General features: G+C 41.4%; 1 protein-coding gene across 1 annotated transcript; it reads left to right on the top strand.

Annotated features, from left to right (window-relative positions):
* The first annotated feature begins 1,057 nt into the window (after positions 1–1,057).
* Positions 1,058–16,702, top strand: map3k19 (mitogen-activated protein kinase kinase kinase 19). The gene is made up of 15 exons (XM_041807128.1): positions 1,058–1,063; positions 1,274–1,428; positions 1,522–1,637; positions 5,135–5,313; positions 6,168–6,228; positions 9,025–9,115; positions 9,768–9,890; positions 10,638–10,792; positions 12,123–12,151; positions 12,239–12,520; positions 14,745–14,849; positions 15,080–15,318; positions 15,432–15,684; positions 15,807–16,015; positions 16,214–16,702. Exons 1-15 carry the CDS (start codon positions 1,058–1,060, stop codon positions 16,344–16,346), a joined length of 2,136 nt encoding a protein of 711 aa, XP_041663062.1. The 3' UTR covers positions 16,347–16,702.
* The last annotated feature ends 355 nt before the right edge of the window (positions 16,703–17,057 follow it).

The raw sequence follows: 17,057 nt of genomic DNA, 5'->3' as shown, positions 1-17,057 counted from the left end.
AGCAGCTACGTCACTTGTTTTGTTGCTCTGATTGGCCCGTAGAGATGTGAAAGACAGAACGTTCACCCAGTCACACTCCAAGTTTTTATCAAAGCCTCTGCCTTTTCTCAAATGTTTCCTATTGAAGCTTTTCCAGATGGATGTGTGAAACAAATCCATCTGTCATGTCAGGTTAGGTCTAAACAGCATTCGATTCAGAACAAACATTGTGGATTGGAGCTTTGCAAGATGAATTTGCCTGATGACAGAGATAGTGTCTGGCAAATCTATCTGCTTTGCAAGGTTAACTTTGTGTGTAACCTTGTTAGGATTGTTTTGGACAAACTATAGAATTCAACAGATGAGATTACATGTCATCGCTGTTTGGCAAACTAGAAATTGAGAACAAGTCTTTTCTAGGTCAGGCCAACAAACAGGCTTTTTAGTCACATGATGAAATGTGAGACATATAATCAGGTGCTTTGCATGCAAACAATAACAATAGGTGTTAAGTAATGCTATAACAGGTGTGTGTGTGTGTGTGTGGGGGGGGGGGGGTTATTGTAAGACATTTATAGAAAGAATCCTATTTCCAAAATCAGGTCAAAACCATGAAAAAACACTCTTTAGGAATTTGTGCACACATATTTGAATATTGAAAGTATCTACCCAAAAAAAAAAAAAAAAACTTAAAGCAGTCCTTTGTTTGTGATCTGTCTGTGGCATCTTACTGAGTCTTTATGATAACACCTGCCCCTCACCTGGTATCTCCACCCATAGATCTCCATCCGGGTACTTTGCCCAAACAAGGTCAGTCCCTCCCCTTTCTGGGTGAAGTTCCTTGAAAATGAACGGCAGTCAATGAGAAAGACTGAGTCATAAGAGATTTAAAATATGAAAATAGTACGGTGAAATGGTTATTGGGAGTAGGACATCTATGAAAAAATACTTGCATCGTAGCAATAGGAAATAAACAAAATTATAGATGTACATGAGGGTGTGTTCAGGCTCCCTCTGTCAAACTGGACAAACATCTTGTGACTGGAGATATCATGAACTGACCAAGCAGTTTCCTATCATGGATGTAAGCCAGATGTGGTAATTGTCCACCTCTTCTGCCAAGCTCTGAATGCTTGGGCTCCAGTTTAGCTCAGCTGGTTTGGCAGGCGCTCATGTACAGAGGGCTAGTCCTTGACACAGTGGTCCCAGGATTGATTCCTGCTGTTTGGTACTTGCCTTTTAGCTGCTGGAATCTTATGAATGGTCTTAGTTCTGTGTGTATTTCTCTGTTCAGATGGACGGGGTGGATGTAAACGTTCCTAACAGAGACGGTGTGACACCTGTGATGCTTGCTGTTAGAGACGTTGACCTTTTTGAGGGCATAGCCATAATGTTGCCATGGGAACACAGACCTGTCGACGTAGTAGAGGAGCTGCTGAGACACTCAGTGTAAGAAAACACATTCATGCACGCCTTGACATAATAGAGTATATGGACTATATAGAACATGCTTGCTAATCTTCATCATCATTCTTTGCTCAGTGATCTACAGGTACGAGACCACAGTGGCTCTTCTGCTCTGAAGTATGCTGCTAATATAGGCAGCCCTCTGAAGGACAAGATCATTTTCATGATGGTTGAAGGACCAAGTCATTCAGGTAAACATATATATTTACACAATAAATTACATAACAGATGCAAAAATGTAAAACTATATTTATATACATGAGCCTTAATGGGTTCTTAAATTTTACATACAGTCATAGGAGAGCTAACCTTGCTGAGCAGATGGACTAGCCAGATTCCATGTCTGTCAGGTTGATCCATCTTGCAAAGCTTCGATCAACAGGCACATAAAGTTAGATGCTAATGCGCAGCTAGATCTAAAAATATTTCTTTCAGGAGCTGGCAAAGAAAAACAAAGCTCAGAGAGAAGATTTGTAAAAACTTCAAACTTGTACTTTACTACCGGTCGGACTGTGTCTACCGTCCCTTTGTCCCTTTTGATATACCAGTGCATCAAATGATTCCCTCAAACTCTAGTACAAAGCTGAAAAGTAATTGCCAAAGATGCACTGTCAAGCAGAGGTGCATAAAAAGTGACACAGCTCCCCCTGTGTTCATGATGTCCCTCTACTTTCCTGTCACACGCTTCTCCTCTTCCGTCTGTTGCTGCATGCAGTATCACACCACATCTGCTACAGGGTCTGCAGAGTCTCATCTACTTTTTCAGAACCTTGATTAAAATGGTTTTGACTAGATACTCTTTTCTATGTTGAACTGCCCTTTTTAAAGCCAACGCTTTACTTCCTCCAGCCAATTTCCCTCCTGAGCAGTAGCAAAAGGAGAAAAGAAGGGAGGGCTATAACTGGACCTGTAGGAGACTTGATAAGGCCAGCCAACTGTCATTACAAAGAAAAAAATCCTGAGCTTGTGCTATGAGCCACTAATTTGCATTTTTTAAACTAAAGGAAAATCAGATTGGCCCCAAAGTGCTCTGGGAAAACGCCCAGTATGCCCAGTATGCCAGCTTGCCAGTTCAGCAGTTGATGCACAAAGAAGAGCTCTTAACTTTAACCTTTTAAGGTTCGCATGAAGGCAGCCATTGTTGTTCAATGCACTCTGGGTATTTATGTCAAACACCCACACCTCAGTCTACATTACAGTAACTTCTTTAATGTCATCTTATCCAACCATTCCAACCACCCTGAGTGCATTGCACACAACAAAAAACAGCCTACAAGTAAATTGTTTATTTTTTCTCAAGATGTAGAAATGTAGTTTCATTCTATGACATTCATATAAATATACTTATTTCTTATTAAAAAGGATTCCATGAAGGATAAATGTAGTAAGGACAAGATGGACAAAGAATGCCACATTAGAGTCATGCCCCTTAAAGATGTGGAAATGTTTTATCTGCCTTATGTTGCATATTGGGGCTGCACGGCGACACAGGGGTTAACGCTGTTGCCTCACAACAAGAAGGTCGCTGGTTCGCGTCCCGATCAGGGCCTTTCAGTGCAGAGTTTGCATGTTCTCTCCAGGTACTCCGGCTTCCTCCCACCACCAGAAACATGCTGATTAGGTAAACTGGTAACTCTAAATTGGCCGTAGATGTGAGTGGAGCATGCCTGGTTGTCTGTCTCTACATGTCAGCCCTGCAATTGACTGCCGACCAGTCCAGGGTGTACCCTGACTCTCGCCCAATGACAGCTGGGATAGGCTCCAGTGACACCCAATGAGATAAGCGGTATAGAAAATGGATGGATGTTGCATATTTTGGACAACAGCTCACAGTCTGTGTAGGAAGGTCAGAAGCTTTAAAAAGATCTCAGGGGGAGCAGGGCCCTGTGTGCTCTGGAGTTGTCAAAATTAAACATGTATATATTTTTTAAAAATCGTTATTAGTCACATTATGTATTAGAGCCACCCTGAAATATAGAAATAGTTTGTATATCATATTCGATATCTGAAAGAAAGGGGACGTTTTTGTGAAAAAAGCCTTTTTTTTTTAAATCATAAAGCCATTTGTTTACAAGAAACCAAACTCAGAATTTCTTAGTTTAAAAAATTATGAATCAATAAGAAAAAAATGAAAACTTCTATGTTAGAAAAGTTGTACATTTTGACACTTTAAACTCAAACACTTCACGTTTTAAAAGTGATAACAATGTAGAGTCAAAAATCTACAAGAAACCAAGTGGTTGGATACCTCAAGTTCACAGTTATCTCTTCTAAGTCCAAATGATAAGTGTTGCATTGATTCTGGGCTGAAATAAAAATTAGAATATGCTCTTGTTGTAACAGATAGTTTATACATAGATCTTTTGGCAAAAACAAGTGTATGAAGGCCTATTATGTCAATGAAAACAATCAAATTTAAATTTTCCAAGTGGGTCCTTGGAGTGCTTAGCTTTTCTTAGCTATGATTTGGGGGACCTAAGAAATAAAGGTCAGGAACCACTACACGATGTAATGTGAGCTCAACAGGCAGCCTCAATCGTAGTTCACTATCACTGGAGCCAGTTAGTGGAACAAAGCCATGCTGAAGCCGGTTGGAAGAAGAGCAAAAACCTTTTCTTTGAGAAAAGGTTATTTTTTCTCTTCAAGAGCGGTTGGGACCTCACCAGCAGCTTGAAGCTTCTACAAGATGGATCTACCTGATGACAGGCATGGAATCTGGCCAGTTCATCAGCTTTGTAAGGCTATTGTTTCTCAGCAGTGTTTTCTAGACTGCTTCATTCTCTCACACTTCTAAGGAAGCCATTCATAACTAATGATACAGCTTTGTTTTTTTGTTTTTTTTTTTTTAAGATTTATTTTTGGCCTTTTTTTGATAGTATAGGACAGGGGATAGAGTCGGAAACAGGGGAGAGAGCGGGGAGAGACATGCAGGAAATAGTGCCACGGGCCGGATTTGAACCCGGGTCGCCTGTGTATATGGCATGCGCCTTAACCACTCGACTACCAGCGCGCCACAGCTTTGTTTTTCTCTCCACTGTGCATTAAGTCTCTGGCTTCTTATATGATGTTGATTTCTAATGAGCTCTCACACCTAATGGCTCCTTTCTGTTCAGCTTTCCTCCAGTTACTGATTCACTAATGAGTTACTTATTAAACTACAGATTAAAGTGAGGTACAGACATAGCAAACGTGCTAACATGTAGTATATCCTCCTGTTCATGGCCATGTGTAAGCATACACCCTTTTTCCTCTCACACACTAACAGGGATCCACACACGCACACACCAGGTTCATTCATAAGCTTGTTTTCCAGAGTAAAACCTCTGCAGTGGCACTCAAAGCTTCACTTATGTGGGAGGCGATAAGAAAGGCTTATTTGTTTATCTGCTAAGAGCCTTCAAGTGAGTGTTTGAGTCAGTGTTTGAATCTAGGTTGGCGGAACAGGATAAAACGAGACACGGGGTTAAAAAAGAGGCTTTAGAACAAACAGAGACTTGAAAACATGTTGTTTTTAGCCTATTACAACACTTCTGCCTCCTCACCTTTGGTAAACACAGGGGGTATGCACAGGGTGCACACTCTTAGACCCTGTGCAGGAGTTACAACCGGGTGGAGACGTTGAAGTTTTCCCTCTTTATGTCCCAGTTTAGATTTTTAAGGGTTGCAACTATTTTCTGATTTTCTGCAGATGCTTCCTCCATGTCATCCTCAGCCTCTGACAAGGACTCATGGCAGAATTTGGAGTCTGAGTTTGGAGATTCAGACAACGAATTGGACCTTGAGAGCATTTATCCCCATCTGTCAACAGCTGCCTCCCCTACACAGAGAGGAACCCATCAACACAGCCTTCAACACAGTCAGACAGGGGTAAGCAACCAGGATGTCACAGCTATTATTAATCTTCTTCCTATTTAACTGAATCAGAAACTTAACAGACTAATTATGCAGCATCCAAACCTTCATGAGCTGCATTGATAATGCAATCTGTTGATTTAAAGGGTGTGTATGCATGTGCTGATGGAACGGTAGTCACATTAATGCCGTCAGGAGCCACACTTACAGGCAGTGAGTTGTCGCCCTGCAGACAAATATGTGGAAACGGTAATTGGCTGTTTAGAGAGGTGTGCTTTTCTGTGTGTGTGTGTGTGTGTGTGTGTGTGGAGGAGGGGCGCTCTGAGTAGGTGACACCTAGCTGCCAAACTGCTGTGTTATGGGTGTCTACAGATGGAGCAGACAAGCAGGCAGCTGGTTAGCTAGGAGAGAGGAGCAGGTGGTTAACGGGGAGTATCACAGTGACAGAGCAGAGAGAGAAATACACAGTATGTTTAAAGATTAATTTGACTGTAGAAAACTTAAGAAAGGAAAAAAAAAATATAAAGCATTTTCCAGAAAAGTTCCAGAAGGACAATCATTACTGAAGCCATCCACCAATCTGGCATTATGGCAATGTGGCAAGGTTTTTTGCAAACTCCAAGTGGGCTTCAATGTGTTTTGCACAGAGGAGAGCAATGGTCCGCATAATATAATGATTATGCAAAACAAACTGAAGTAGATGTAAAATAACCAGATTTAATATCTATTCTTAAAAGCACAAGAACACATAAAGCTACCCAATTACAGTAATGACAGCAAATGTAATTAGCTACTTTCTACCCCTGGGACTCAGGTCCCTCTTGACTGGGATGAATCATAAATGAATTGTGGGCTTTTGTTTCTTCCAGGAAGTGCTGGACTCTCCAGGACACCCTCCTCTATCTGACCACCGTAAAAGCCTCAGTGAAGGTAAGCACTCCGTCAACGACTCTCAGAGTTTTTAGTGGTTTAACATGTTAAACCTTTTTGGACAAGGGAAAAAAAAAGGAAATACACTGGCCCGCTCCCAAACAGGCCATCAGATCAATTCACCTCCCAAGGGAGGGGAGTGAGAGAAGTGTGTTTGGGTGGGAGGGATCTCTCTCACACACAATACAACCTCTAAGCTGAGAAACCTGCCCTGCCTGTGCTGAACCTCAGTTACAACAGTAAGGCTGGGACGTAGAGAGGTTAGAGCAGGTCACTGAGAGAGGAGTGGAGATGTGGAGAACATAGAGGGAAAAATCAGAATAAAAGTGAAGGAAAGAGGGGAATAACCTCAAAGACAGGGCATTTTATTCAGTCTTTCAATGAGGTCTCAGAATGGCTGAAGAGTGGATTAACAGGCGCATAAACAGGTAGTTCATGTTGATTTTTATTTCCTGTATTTAGATAATATCAAAGATATTTTGATATGATATTTACTTTTAAAAGTGTGTTTTAACATGTTTATTTATTCAATGAAACTTTTCAAGGCAAGTTTTGGTGTTATGTGTCTTTAAAATCTACAACTACACCTTTAATAAACCAGAATGTTGTTACATTACACTCAGAAACCTCAGGGTTATCATCTGAAGTATCACCTGTCACCTAAAAACTGCTTCAAAACATTTTAACGCTGACATTAACAGCAATTGTTGGTCTTTTTAGGACAGGATTATTATATATGATGTATTGTGTGTGAAGCGGTGACCAGATGGAGAACACAGTAGCTTTAGGACTGGGCCTCCCATAAGGAGGGACAAAGGGGGGAGCTTTCTGGGCCCAGCCAAATTGGTAGCCGATGGTCCAATTTAAGCCGTGATAACGATATTTTATTTTTAACCTGGATAATAACCACTCTTACCAAAGCAACATTAAATAAATAATCTTTATTTATGCTGTAGTACAAACAGAATGATCTTTGCATTGGTGATTTTGACGGTGTGGATGGGCACACTTGACTGAACAATTAGGAAAGTAATGCAAGACTGCATAGCAAGGCCATAATGTGCACAAATGCCAGGATGTTTTTAAAAAATCCAACAAAACTATAAAAACTTAAATGGAAACAATTGTATAAATGTGATAAAATCCACCAAAAGTCAGTTTAAGAGTGGCAAACGAAGTGCTACGGGCAAGAAGTGGCATAAAATGGGCAGAAAGCAGCAAAACGAGCAAAAAGTGGTTAAGAATTTGGTTAAAAGTGGCCAAAATTGGTTGAGCAGTTGCAGAAATGGAATAAAAGGTGTGGCAAAAATGGGAGAAAAGCAGCAAAAATGGGGTGTAAGTGCTAAAAAAAGTGGCAAAAAGGGCAAAAAAGTGGCATGAGCTAAGTGGCAAAAAAGAAGGCAGAAAGCAAAAATGGGTAAAAGTGAATTAAATGGAGAAAGTTGCAAAAATGTGTTGAAATTGGCAAACATGGGCAAAAAAACCTTAAAACTTAAAAAAAAAGATAAAAAGTACAAAAAAAAAAGTGGAAAAATGTCAAAAAAGCAGCAAAAATTAGGCAGAAAATGGCTAAAATTACATTGGTGTCTAAAAGATGTGGCAAAAATGGGTAAAAAGGGATAAAATGGACAGAAAGTGGAAAAAAATGGTTGAAAAGGCAAAAAAGGGCAAAAAGTGGTAAAATGGGATAAATGTCCCCATTTGAACTTGGTAAACTTCAAAGGAAAGTGACATAATAATGGAAAAAAAATTAACTCCAAGTTACAAAAATGTGATAAAAGTGCCAAATTCGTTGGCTAAAATGGGTGAAAAGTGCCAAAAAATAGGTGGAAAAAATTGGCAAGGAGGTAGCAAAAAGGACAGACAGCTGCAAAAATGGGTCAAAAGTGGTAAAAATTGATGTAAAGTGGCAAAAATTGGTCAATAGTTGCAAAAATGAGTGACAAATGGCAAATATTAGATAAAAGTGCGAACAAATTTGGATCAAGATCAATTGCATTAATCTTATTTTACTACAATCTACAATTGGTGCACTGGAATTTTTTAATGGTGATTAACATGCATTTTATTTTCTCTTTCAGCGCACTTTGGCTAAGCCACTGAAGCATCTCACTAATGTCAAAATAATTCTACAACTGTTCCTTAATGTCTCGTTTCACTTAAATAAACTCACAGACAGCTCAGTGGATTAAAGTCTTGTGCATCTTATGATATCAAATTTTAACCTTTTAATTGTCCCCTTATTTCCTTTTCAGTCCATAACAAGTTCCTTTTTTCTGTGGCTAAGTTTGTTTCCTACTCTTCAGTTAATCTATTACAGCAGTTCTGTATTCAAATAGAAGTCAATTATCCTTAGTTTAAGACAGTAGAGAAATCCAAAATGACAGCAAGAATCTTAAATACAAAATAATAGAACTTACAAATGTGATGATTAGGGTGCGATTAATCAAGATTAACTACAGAAATCCTGCGATTTATCACTATTAGAAATTTGACAGCCCTCGTTAAAAGTGGCGAAAACAAGTAGCAGAAAGTGGAGATAGTGGTGAAAATGGGTTGAAAAGTAACATGAATAAATCCATCATTAAATCCTAGTAATAGTTTGATACACTTTTCAGGTTCACAATGACGTAACTGTTAGCCAGGATGCTAAAACCAATGCTAGTGAGCCAGCATACATGCTTTTACATAATCAGTAAATAACCATGGGGAGGGCCCGTTCTCTGGGTTTTCAGGGACCCATAATCCTGGTGGCTGTCCTGACTGTAACTGTGTGTGTGTGTCTGTCTGGAGCAGATAAGGGAGTTCCCCTCTGTTTGGAAAACGCCATGGAAACACTGAGTGACATCAGGCAAATCTACCAGGATGCAGGGAGAGGCTCAAGCAGGTGGGCACACTCAAACTCACACATTCTGTTCATTGTTATTCACATTAGAGAAGCATTAATTGACCAGCTGATGACAAGAATCTGTTAGTATTGACAGCGCAGACAAGTGGGCACATCACCATCTGTTCATGCGTAACCACAAACAGTTGTGTACACACAAACATTTAGTGTGTGTACAGTTAACTCTGCATCCCCCGACACACAGCCTCCTGTATAAACAGCACACCCTCTCCAGGCTAGACAACAACAGCCCCTTACTTCACATCAACAGTACTACAGTGTCCTATCTGGTTACACTCTTGTCCTGGATGCATGCACCTGTCACCGTGTCCAGAGGACAACCTGTTCTGCCCAACACAGAAACACGGAGACAGGGGGAGAGAGGGCATTGGTGAATCAGCCCATTGTTTGTTACATGGAGCTCTCACCACTGAATCAAGTCCAAGCCCTCCAAGGAGAATAGGGGTCTTTGAGCAGGTCTCTAATTTCATTGCATCAGTTTCCAGAAACAGAAATGGGAGGAAAACAGGGCTTTTGGCTTTATCCTGTGTTCAGCACAAAATAACAAAACCTATCAGCTTTTGTAACTCTTATTCTGGTGGTGTTGTGACAGTCTAAGGAAATCTTACCACTCTGTGTTCTCTTTCCACAGAGGAGGTTTGTCGCTGCCAAGCCTCAGAGACAACAGCAGACGCTGGAGCCACCTGGATCCTGCACCTTCAACCAGTTTGCTAAGTACAAGGACTTCCTGCCTGCCAGTACCCCCTAAACAAAGGTAAATACTCTTCCTTTTATGATAATCTACTTATCTGAAATGAGTTTAAAAGACTGATCGATTACACAGGCTGCTTCAAACTCTGATGGTAGTTTAGTCCTTGAAATCAGAGCATTTTTTAAACAAATTTAAGACCATCAGGGTGATGTAAATCAAACTCAGTGGACCTGAATACAGGCTTAATGATTCAGGGACTGGTTACCCATTAACTCCCATTGCACGCCTTTTTCTCTGGCATGGCTCCTAATGGCACGGGTGTGTCTTAGCCCCCATACACTCAACAGTACCTGTAAGGACTGGATACTGGGTCAAGTAACAGGTCTTACTAGTCCTACTTTACTGGTGTGAGGCCTGGACATTGACTGATGGCCAGAGGTGCAGGCTGGGAAGGGTCAGCTGCTTAATATGGCTGCACTTTTACGGACACCAGGTGCACTCTCCCTGGCCTGATCCAGTTCAGCACATACTGGGTGCCCAGGACCTGGTGGGCTGGTCCATATGCTGGGGGCCACCAGCAACTGGGAGGATATCTGAAGAGATGGTGCATGGGCCTGGTGTAGGCATGGACAATGGTTAGAGCAGCACAAGACCAAGGTTGATGTGGCAAAGTGCCTAAATGGCAAACGCTCCCCTATCTGACCCTGACGTGATGGCTCCCAACCCCCACATCCCTGTCCTCCAGCAAAGTGTCAACTAATTAATAACCAAATGCCATAACTGCCTCTTATTTTTACTTTCTCCTCACAGACAGAGAACGAGAAGTGTGTTTATTGTGTCTCCATCCATCCCTGGCCGTCTGTCTGTGGGTGAGCCCAGCCAGCTCAGCCAATCAGCACCCAGCATCATGGAACCACTTCTAAATTCAAACACCATGATGCAAGCCAGAGCACACATCCAGACACGTAAGTAACTCAAGCGAGGGAATTTCAGCAAATCCACCTTGGCACGATAAACAGAGCAGTATTTAGTTACAGGTGAATTAATTGAGAGTATTTGATTGCATGAGATGAATAACATGGATCAAAATGAAGGTTAAAGCTGAGTGGGAATGAGGAAAGAGAAGTTGGACCAAAGGATGATGGTTGTAAGGATGCAGGTAGGGATTAAGGGATGTAGAGTGAAAGTATGTGTGTAGGAGTTGGAGGAGTGGGATCAATAGATGAATATAGTAGTTCAAGGATAATGGAAGAGGGATAAGGAAAGAGGGTAAGGGCTGAGGGATGATGGATGGCAAGGTGAGGGAAGGGATAGTGGGATGTAGGGTAAAGGGATGGAATGGGTCAAGGGATGAAGGGTAAAAGGCTGTGGCCATGGGTTGAAAGATAAAGAGATGTGGGATAAAGGGATGAGGAATGGGGAATAAAACAAGAGTTTAGGCAACATGGGTTGTGGGATGGAGGGATGAGAAGAAGGGTGGAGAAATATGGGACAAAGTGATGTTGATGAAATGTGGAATGAGGATTAAGCCAAGTAATGAAGGAATCCTGGTAGGAGTAAACAGATGTTGGATGGAGGGTTATAAGTGTGGGAGCTAGGGAATAAAGGGATGAGGGTCGGATTTAAGGGATGTGGGATGAAGAGGTGATGTTAGGAGTTTGAGGAGTGATGGGGGTCACTTTAAATTGGCCGTAGGTGTGAATGTGAGTGTGCCTGGTTGTCTGTCTCTGACATCTGGGATAGGCTCCAGCCCACCCGCGACCCTTCAAGGAATAAGCGGTATAGAAGATGGATGGATGGATGGGAGTAATGAGGGTAGGCATTGAGGGATGAGTCATGGTTATATGGGATGGTGTGAGGAGAAAAAAATATGAACTTCAATCAAATAGTTTCATACAAAAAATATGGAAGCCAAGAGGTTTAGGCTCAGGTTGGGATAATTTTGTGCTTGAACATCAGGAGCCCGCAGTGGTTCCTGTAATTTGGAAAACAGGAGAATAGGCAAAAGAAAAAGGTGGGCTTGTGAGGGGTGTCTGAAAGCAGAAAAAAAATAGTGGAGATATTGTCAAATTCATTCAGCATGTGGTTTATTGTTAGATCAGAGAAGTAGATTTTCTGTACATCAAGATGTAAATATCTAAAACTAATCACTGCTGTATAGAGTGTACAAGTAAAACTGGTGGTCCAATTGTGAAAAACTGCTTAATGTATTCTAAGCAAAGTTTTTTATGTATGTTATTTAATTTGCAGGTTGTCAGTGCATGTTTTAATATTACAATGTTTTCCTGTCTGCAGGACTTGGTTCTCAAGATACTTTAAAAAAGGTAAATTTCAACCCTCAAAAATATATTTTAGTTTGTCTTTTATAGCTTGCCGTTCACAGCAATCATATCTGTCCTTCTTCTCTACAGCTCTCTCCAAATATCTTGCCAACACCTCATCCAAGAACACCCAAACTGTTGGCACCACTAGAGAGCAGGCGCAGGGATGTTGCACTTCTGCCAGGACTCAAGCACCAAGTTCCCCTGAAACCCATCAGCCGGAGTCCACTTTGCTCTAGGGCCAGGCTAAGGAGAGACAGACTCTCTGGAGGACTTGCCAAGGGTGGGAGCGAGGAGAGCGGGTCCAGCAGCAGCATCAGCAGCCAAAGCTCCATTGACCTGGAAGATGATGAGGTGGAATACAAGAACAATGTGCATGATAGAGCTTCACAAGACAGCCATCTCAAGTGTTTTGGAGACAGATTTTTGCAGCGTTCAAATAATGTGAGCTACTGTGAAGCTGATTTGGTTGCCGAGACAAGGCAGCATTTTAAAGTTCACCAGAGATCAAGTCCTATTCCACAAATCCATGGATCAATTCATGGCCTGGATGGAGAGCCTTTCAATTCTACAAGTAACCTTCTCAGCACCAGAAAAAATACGAAGTCTTACTGTGACAAAACAGAGCTTATTGAAGGTCAGACCTTCAAAAATTCAAACAATGCCCAGCAAGGAGATGCTATGAATCATGGCAGAGTTTCTGGAATTAGCCACAGGGCTACATTTAAAGATGCCCTGAGTCAAGCTAAAGATGGCTCACAAGGGAATAACAGGAATGCCCTGCAGCATATAAACTGGATGGGAAGATCTTTGAAAGATTCCTGCCATGAAGACACCCTGGTTGATAAACCGCTTCATTGTAGGGAGAACCATAAGATGGAGCTAATGACAGCTGAGGACAGAATCGAGCAGATTGCCCCAGTTGGAAATGTGGATACTAAGAGAGAGACAGGGATGTCAAAAGCCTTAAAGACCATCCAGAACAGGGATAGAAAAACCAAGACTAACTGTGAAGTAGGGGCAAATATTCCAACAACCCCCCACTCCTGCAAAATATTAGCTCACAAAAACAAAATGGACCCCAGTAAGATGAAGACAAGAGGAAATCTAAAGAATTTATCTCTACCCACACAATCTACGGGTAAAACAGGTAAAGGCAATGAGACAACAACCAGTGGAGAGAGGGTCACAAAAGTGAGATCCAAGCTTAAGAGCATTGAAAGCCCTCATTGTAACGTCACCCCGTCACCACGAAAGAAGGTTAATGAGTATGCACAGAGCAGAAAAGCAACTCCTGACAGGTTGAAAAACAGTGCTGAAAAGCACCTGCCAGAAAGGGAGCCAAAGAGTGCCAGACATTTGAAGAGACCTGGTCTAGATACATCATCAAGGTCTAAATCTGCTGTTGACCTCCTTACCTACAGAGACATGTTCCAGCAGATACAGAGTGGAGACACTGGACCAGCCATTTATGAGATGTTTGCTGGTCCAATCTATGAGAACTTTCGAGTTTCTAGTTCCTGTGAGAAAGGAACCGACAGACCAGTACAGTCTGCACCACCTCGGAAGACAAATAAAGCCAAGCAAAGACCAATCAAACAGGCAAAGACAAAGTCGAGAAGAAGTTTGGTAGAAAGTAGTGTTGTTTCAGCTAAAAGTAAACCCAAACTTACAACACCAAGGGCCAAAGTTCACCTAACACCTGTATCAAGGAAGAGCACACACAAAATAAAGGAAATGTTTGATGGGCTCTCAGAGGCTGAACTTGAAGATGTACAGAACTGTCATGAAAGTTTTCACAAAAAAGTTGAAGATCACAAATTATCTACCATTGAGGAGGCTCTTTCTAGGCATGGGTCTGAAACATTAAAATCCAACGACAAAACACTGACTACATCAGCAAATCATGCTGAAGAGTGTGGAATCATGCTGGAGAAAAATGAGAATTCTTCAAAAGAAGACCCGATCCAACTATTTCCTGAGTCTGAGTCATCTCAAAGCCCCCAACAGCCCAAAATCAATACCTGGACATCCTCTAGCAGCAACAGCCAAACCGTCATGTCCCCAGTTTATCAGAAGTTTCTGGATGAGGCTGGGGATGGGCCACTTACAGACGACCTGCTTCAGTGTCTAGCCGAGGAGCTAATCTCGTTGGACGAGAGGGATGTATCCATAGGCCAATGTCCTGAGGAAGTGACACAAAGGAAAGCAATTTCCAACAAAGATGATCCTGTGTCCTGTAAATTAACAAAGGTAAAGGCTTAACTTACTTTAAAGTGACGAACACGTCTTTTACTAAAACAGTATTTGTGATAATTAATGTGGTGGAACTGATTTATTTTTTCATGAGGAAAGCTGTCAAGAAAACACATGGAGAATAAGTTGGGGATTGGAACATAATTTTAGTCATTGCATTTCCCAGAAAGTGAATTGTCGGCCCTTAAAGACTGAGTCATTCACAAGAGCTTACTAATCTACTAAAAACTGACTTTAAAATTTCATTAAATTTTTCTCCCTGATCCTTGAAAATTAAAAAACTCTAATTTGTGCAAGAGTTTGTGCGTTGTTGACCTTTCTACTCTGTATATTCTCACAGTTGGACACTTCACAAAGTGCAGTTCTGCTTGGCTCTGGGATGATTGTGGATGACGCTATCACATGGACAAAGGGGGAAATACTCGGCAGAGGAGCCTATGGGACTGTGAGTATGCAAATTTAGAGAGACAGTCAAGCTACATAAATTGTGTCCTTGTAGCAATGCCATTGTGAAGGTTGAATGACCTGTGGACCATCAGAACTGACACTGAGGGCTAATAATGTATTTCACTCAACTTGAATTTCAATTACAGAAACATACCAAGAAGACGTAGCACTTACATACTGCGGTTTGTAGGGGAATAACTCTAGCTATCACTTCTGACCGCTACCCAGGTATACTGCGGCCTTACCAGCCAGGGTAGGCTAATAGCTGTGAAGCAGGTGAGTCTGGACACTTCTGACCCCGATGCTGCAAAGAGAGAGTACAGTCGTCTGCAAGGGGAAGTGGATCTTCTTAAAACCTTAAGACACAGCAACATTGTGGGCTTCCTTGGGACCTCACTTTATCAGCATGTAGTTTCCATCTTCATGGAATACATCCCCGGTGGATCCATCGCAAGCATCCTCCACAGGTGACACTGATTGGTGATATCTTGACAGTTTACAGACAATTTTCTACACCAGTTAGCTATTTGTAAATGGTGCTACGCACCTTAAACACAAATAATCCATTTCATTCTCTCAGGTTCGGTCCCCTGCCTGAGCGTGTCCTGGCACTTTACACCCATCAGATCCTGGAAGGGGTGACCTACCTCCATCTGAACAGGGTGATTCATCGGGACTTGAAGGGAAATAATGTCATGCTGATGCCAACTGGTGTCATCAAGCTCATAGACTTTGGGTGTGCACGTCGTCTCAGTTGCCTGAACCACACCGCCAGCAACAGTGGAGATCTCCTCAAATCCGTCCATGGTACACCTTACTGGATGGCTCCAGAGGTAGATGCAAGGTCATTTAGGGGGCAATAAATTAAGTAGAAAGACTCATTTCAGCTGCTGACTGAACACAAATCTGCACTTTTCAGTCTTGATTGACACTAACCATGTTTTCCATGTCGTAGGTTATCAATGAAACAGGATATGGCAGGAAGTCAGATATTTGGAGTGTTGGTTGTACCGTGTTTGAGATGGCCACAGGGAAACCACCACTGGCTCACATGGATAAGATGGCTGCCTTGTTCTACATTGGGGCTAAAAGAGGGTTGATGCCATCCTTACCAGATGGGTTTTCAGCTAATGCAAAAGATTTTGTCAAAATCTGTTTGACAAGGTGAGAACTGATGTCTTTCCTGGCCACTGTAATGTAAAACCCTTTAGCCCATGTGTACCTTGTCAGTTTTTCCTGTCCTGTGCAGTTTGATAACACATTGAATGCAAGGAATATAATTTGTGTTTTGTTTAAAGTTTGAAATTTAGCAATTATGATACTCAATTAAGTGCACACTATGAATCTTTCCCTTTACTCCAGTGACCCAAAACTGCGTCCATCTGCAGAGCAGCTGTTGGAGCATCCGTTCATCTCCCAGAAGAGGACCAGCGTGAACTCGTGGGAAACGCAGAGAAAGAATTGCTGCGGTCAACCGGAGGGGCTTTGTAGATAACAGAAACCACCTAGTTAGAGTTTATTCAGTGTAGAGCAGGGGTGTCAAACTCAATCACAACAGGGCCAGATTCTGAATTTAGGTCTGACCTGAGAGCCTAACAGGTCAACATCTAATATTAATATCTTGGATTTATATAGCACCTTTCAAGGAACCCAAGGATGTTGTACAAGAACACATAAGACATAGACAAACTATGTGAGGGACCAGATGAGTTTAAGAGGTAGTTAAGTGAAGACTGTAGGTTGTGGTGAACAGGTGGTGCTTGAGACGCTATTTAACCATAAACTGTCAACCTAATATTCACCAGTAATGAATTATGAAAACGAAAACACTTAGCACTACTGAAAATGATTTTTAAATTTAAAAAAATTAAAAAAGTAAATTAAAAGGTTCAAAATCTGAGATTAAAAAGTCAACCTTATTTCAAAAGGTCAAAACACGAAATGAAAAGTAAGAATGTTTTTAAAAGGCAAATAAACGACAAAGACAAAATAATAAGCTTTAAAGGTCAAAATGAGATAAAATTCAAAACCATGAGTTTTAAAGATCAAAATATTTGATAAAATTCAAAATATTCAGTGTAAAGGTCAAAATATGGGATAGAAGTTCAAAATTATGTTTTTAACAGGCAATTACGAGATAAAAATCAAAATCATGAGCTCTAAAAGTCAAAATACGAGATAGAATTTGAAATCTCATGTTTCAAAG

Source organism: Cheilinus undulatus, linkage group 15, assembly GCF_018320785.1.
Source record: "Cheilinus undulatus linkage group 15, ASM1832078v1, whole genome shotgun sequence".
NCBI classification, from domain to species: domain Eukaryota; kingdom Metazoa; phylum Chordata; class Actinopteri; order Labriformes; family Labridae; genus Cheilinus; species Cheilinus undulatus.
Note: the sequence above shows the minus strand (reverse complement) of the source record. Positions and strands in the feature narration are given on the sequence as shown.

What these genes read in the sequence shown, in the direction of transcription:
- map3k19 (XM_041807128.1), top strand. An exon ending in GAGCTGCTGAGACACTCAGT is followed by an intron (nt 1,429 to 1,521) that starts GTAAGAAAACAC and finishes TTCTTTGCTCAG; the next exon opens with TGATCTACAGGTACGAGACC. An exon ending in CCGTAAAAGCCTCAGTGAAG is followed by an intron (nt 6,229 to 9,024) that starts GTAAGCACTCCG and finishes TGTCTGGAGCAG; the next exon opens with ATAAGGGAGTTCCCCTCTGT.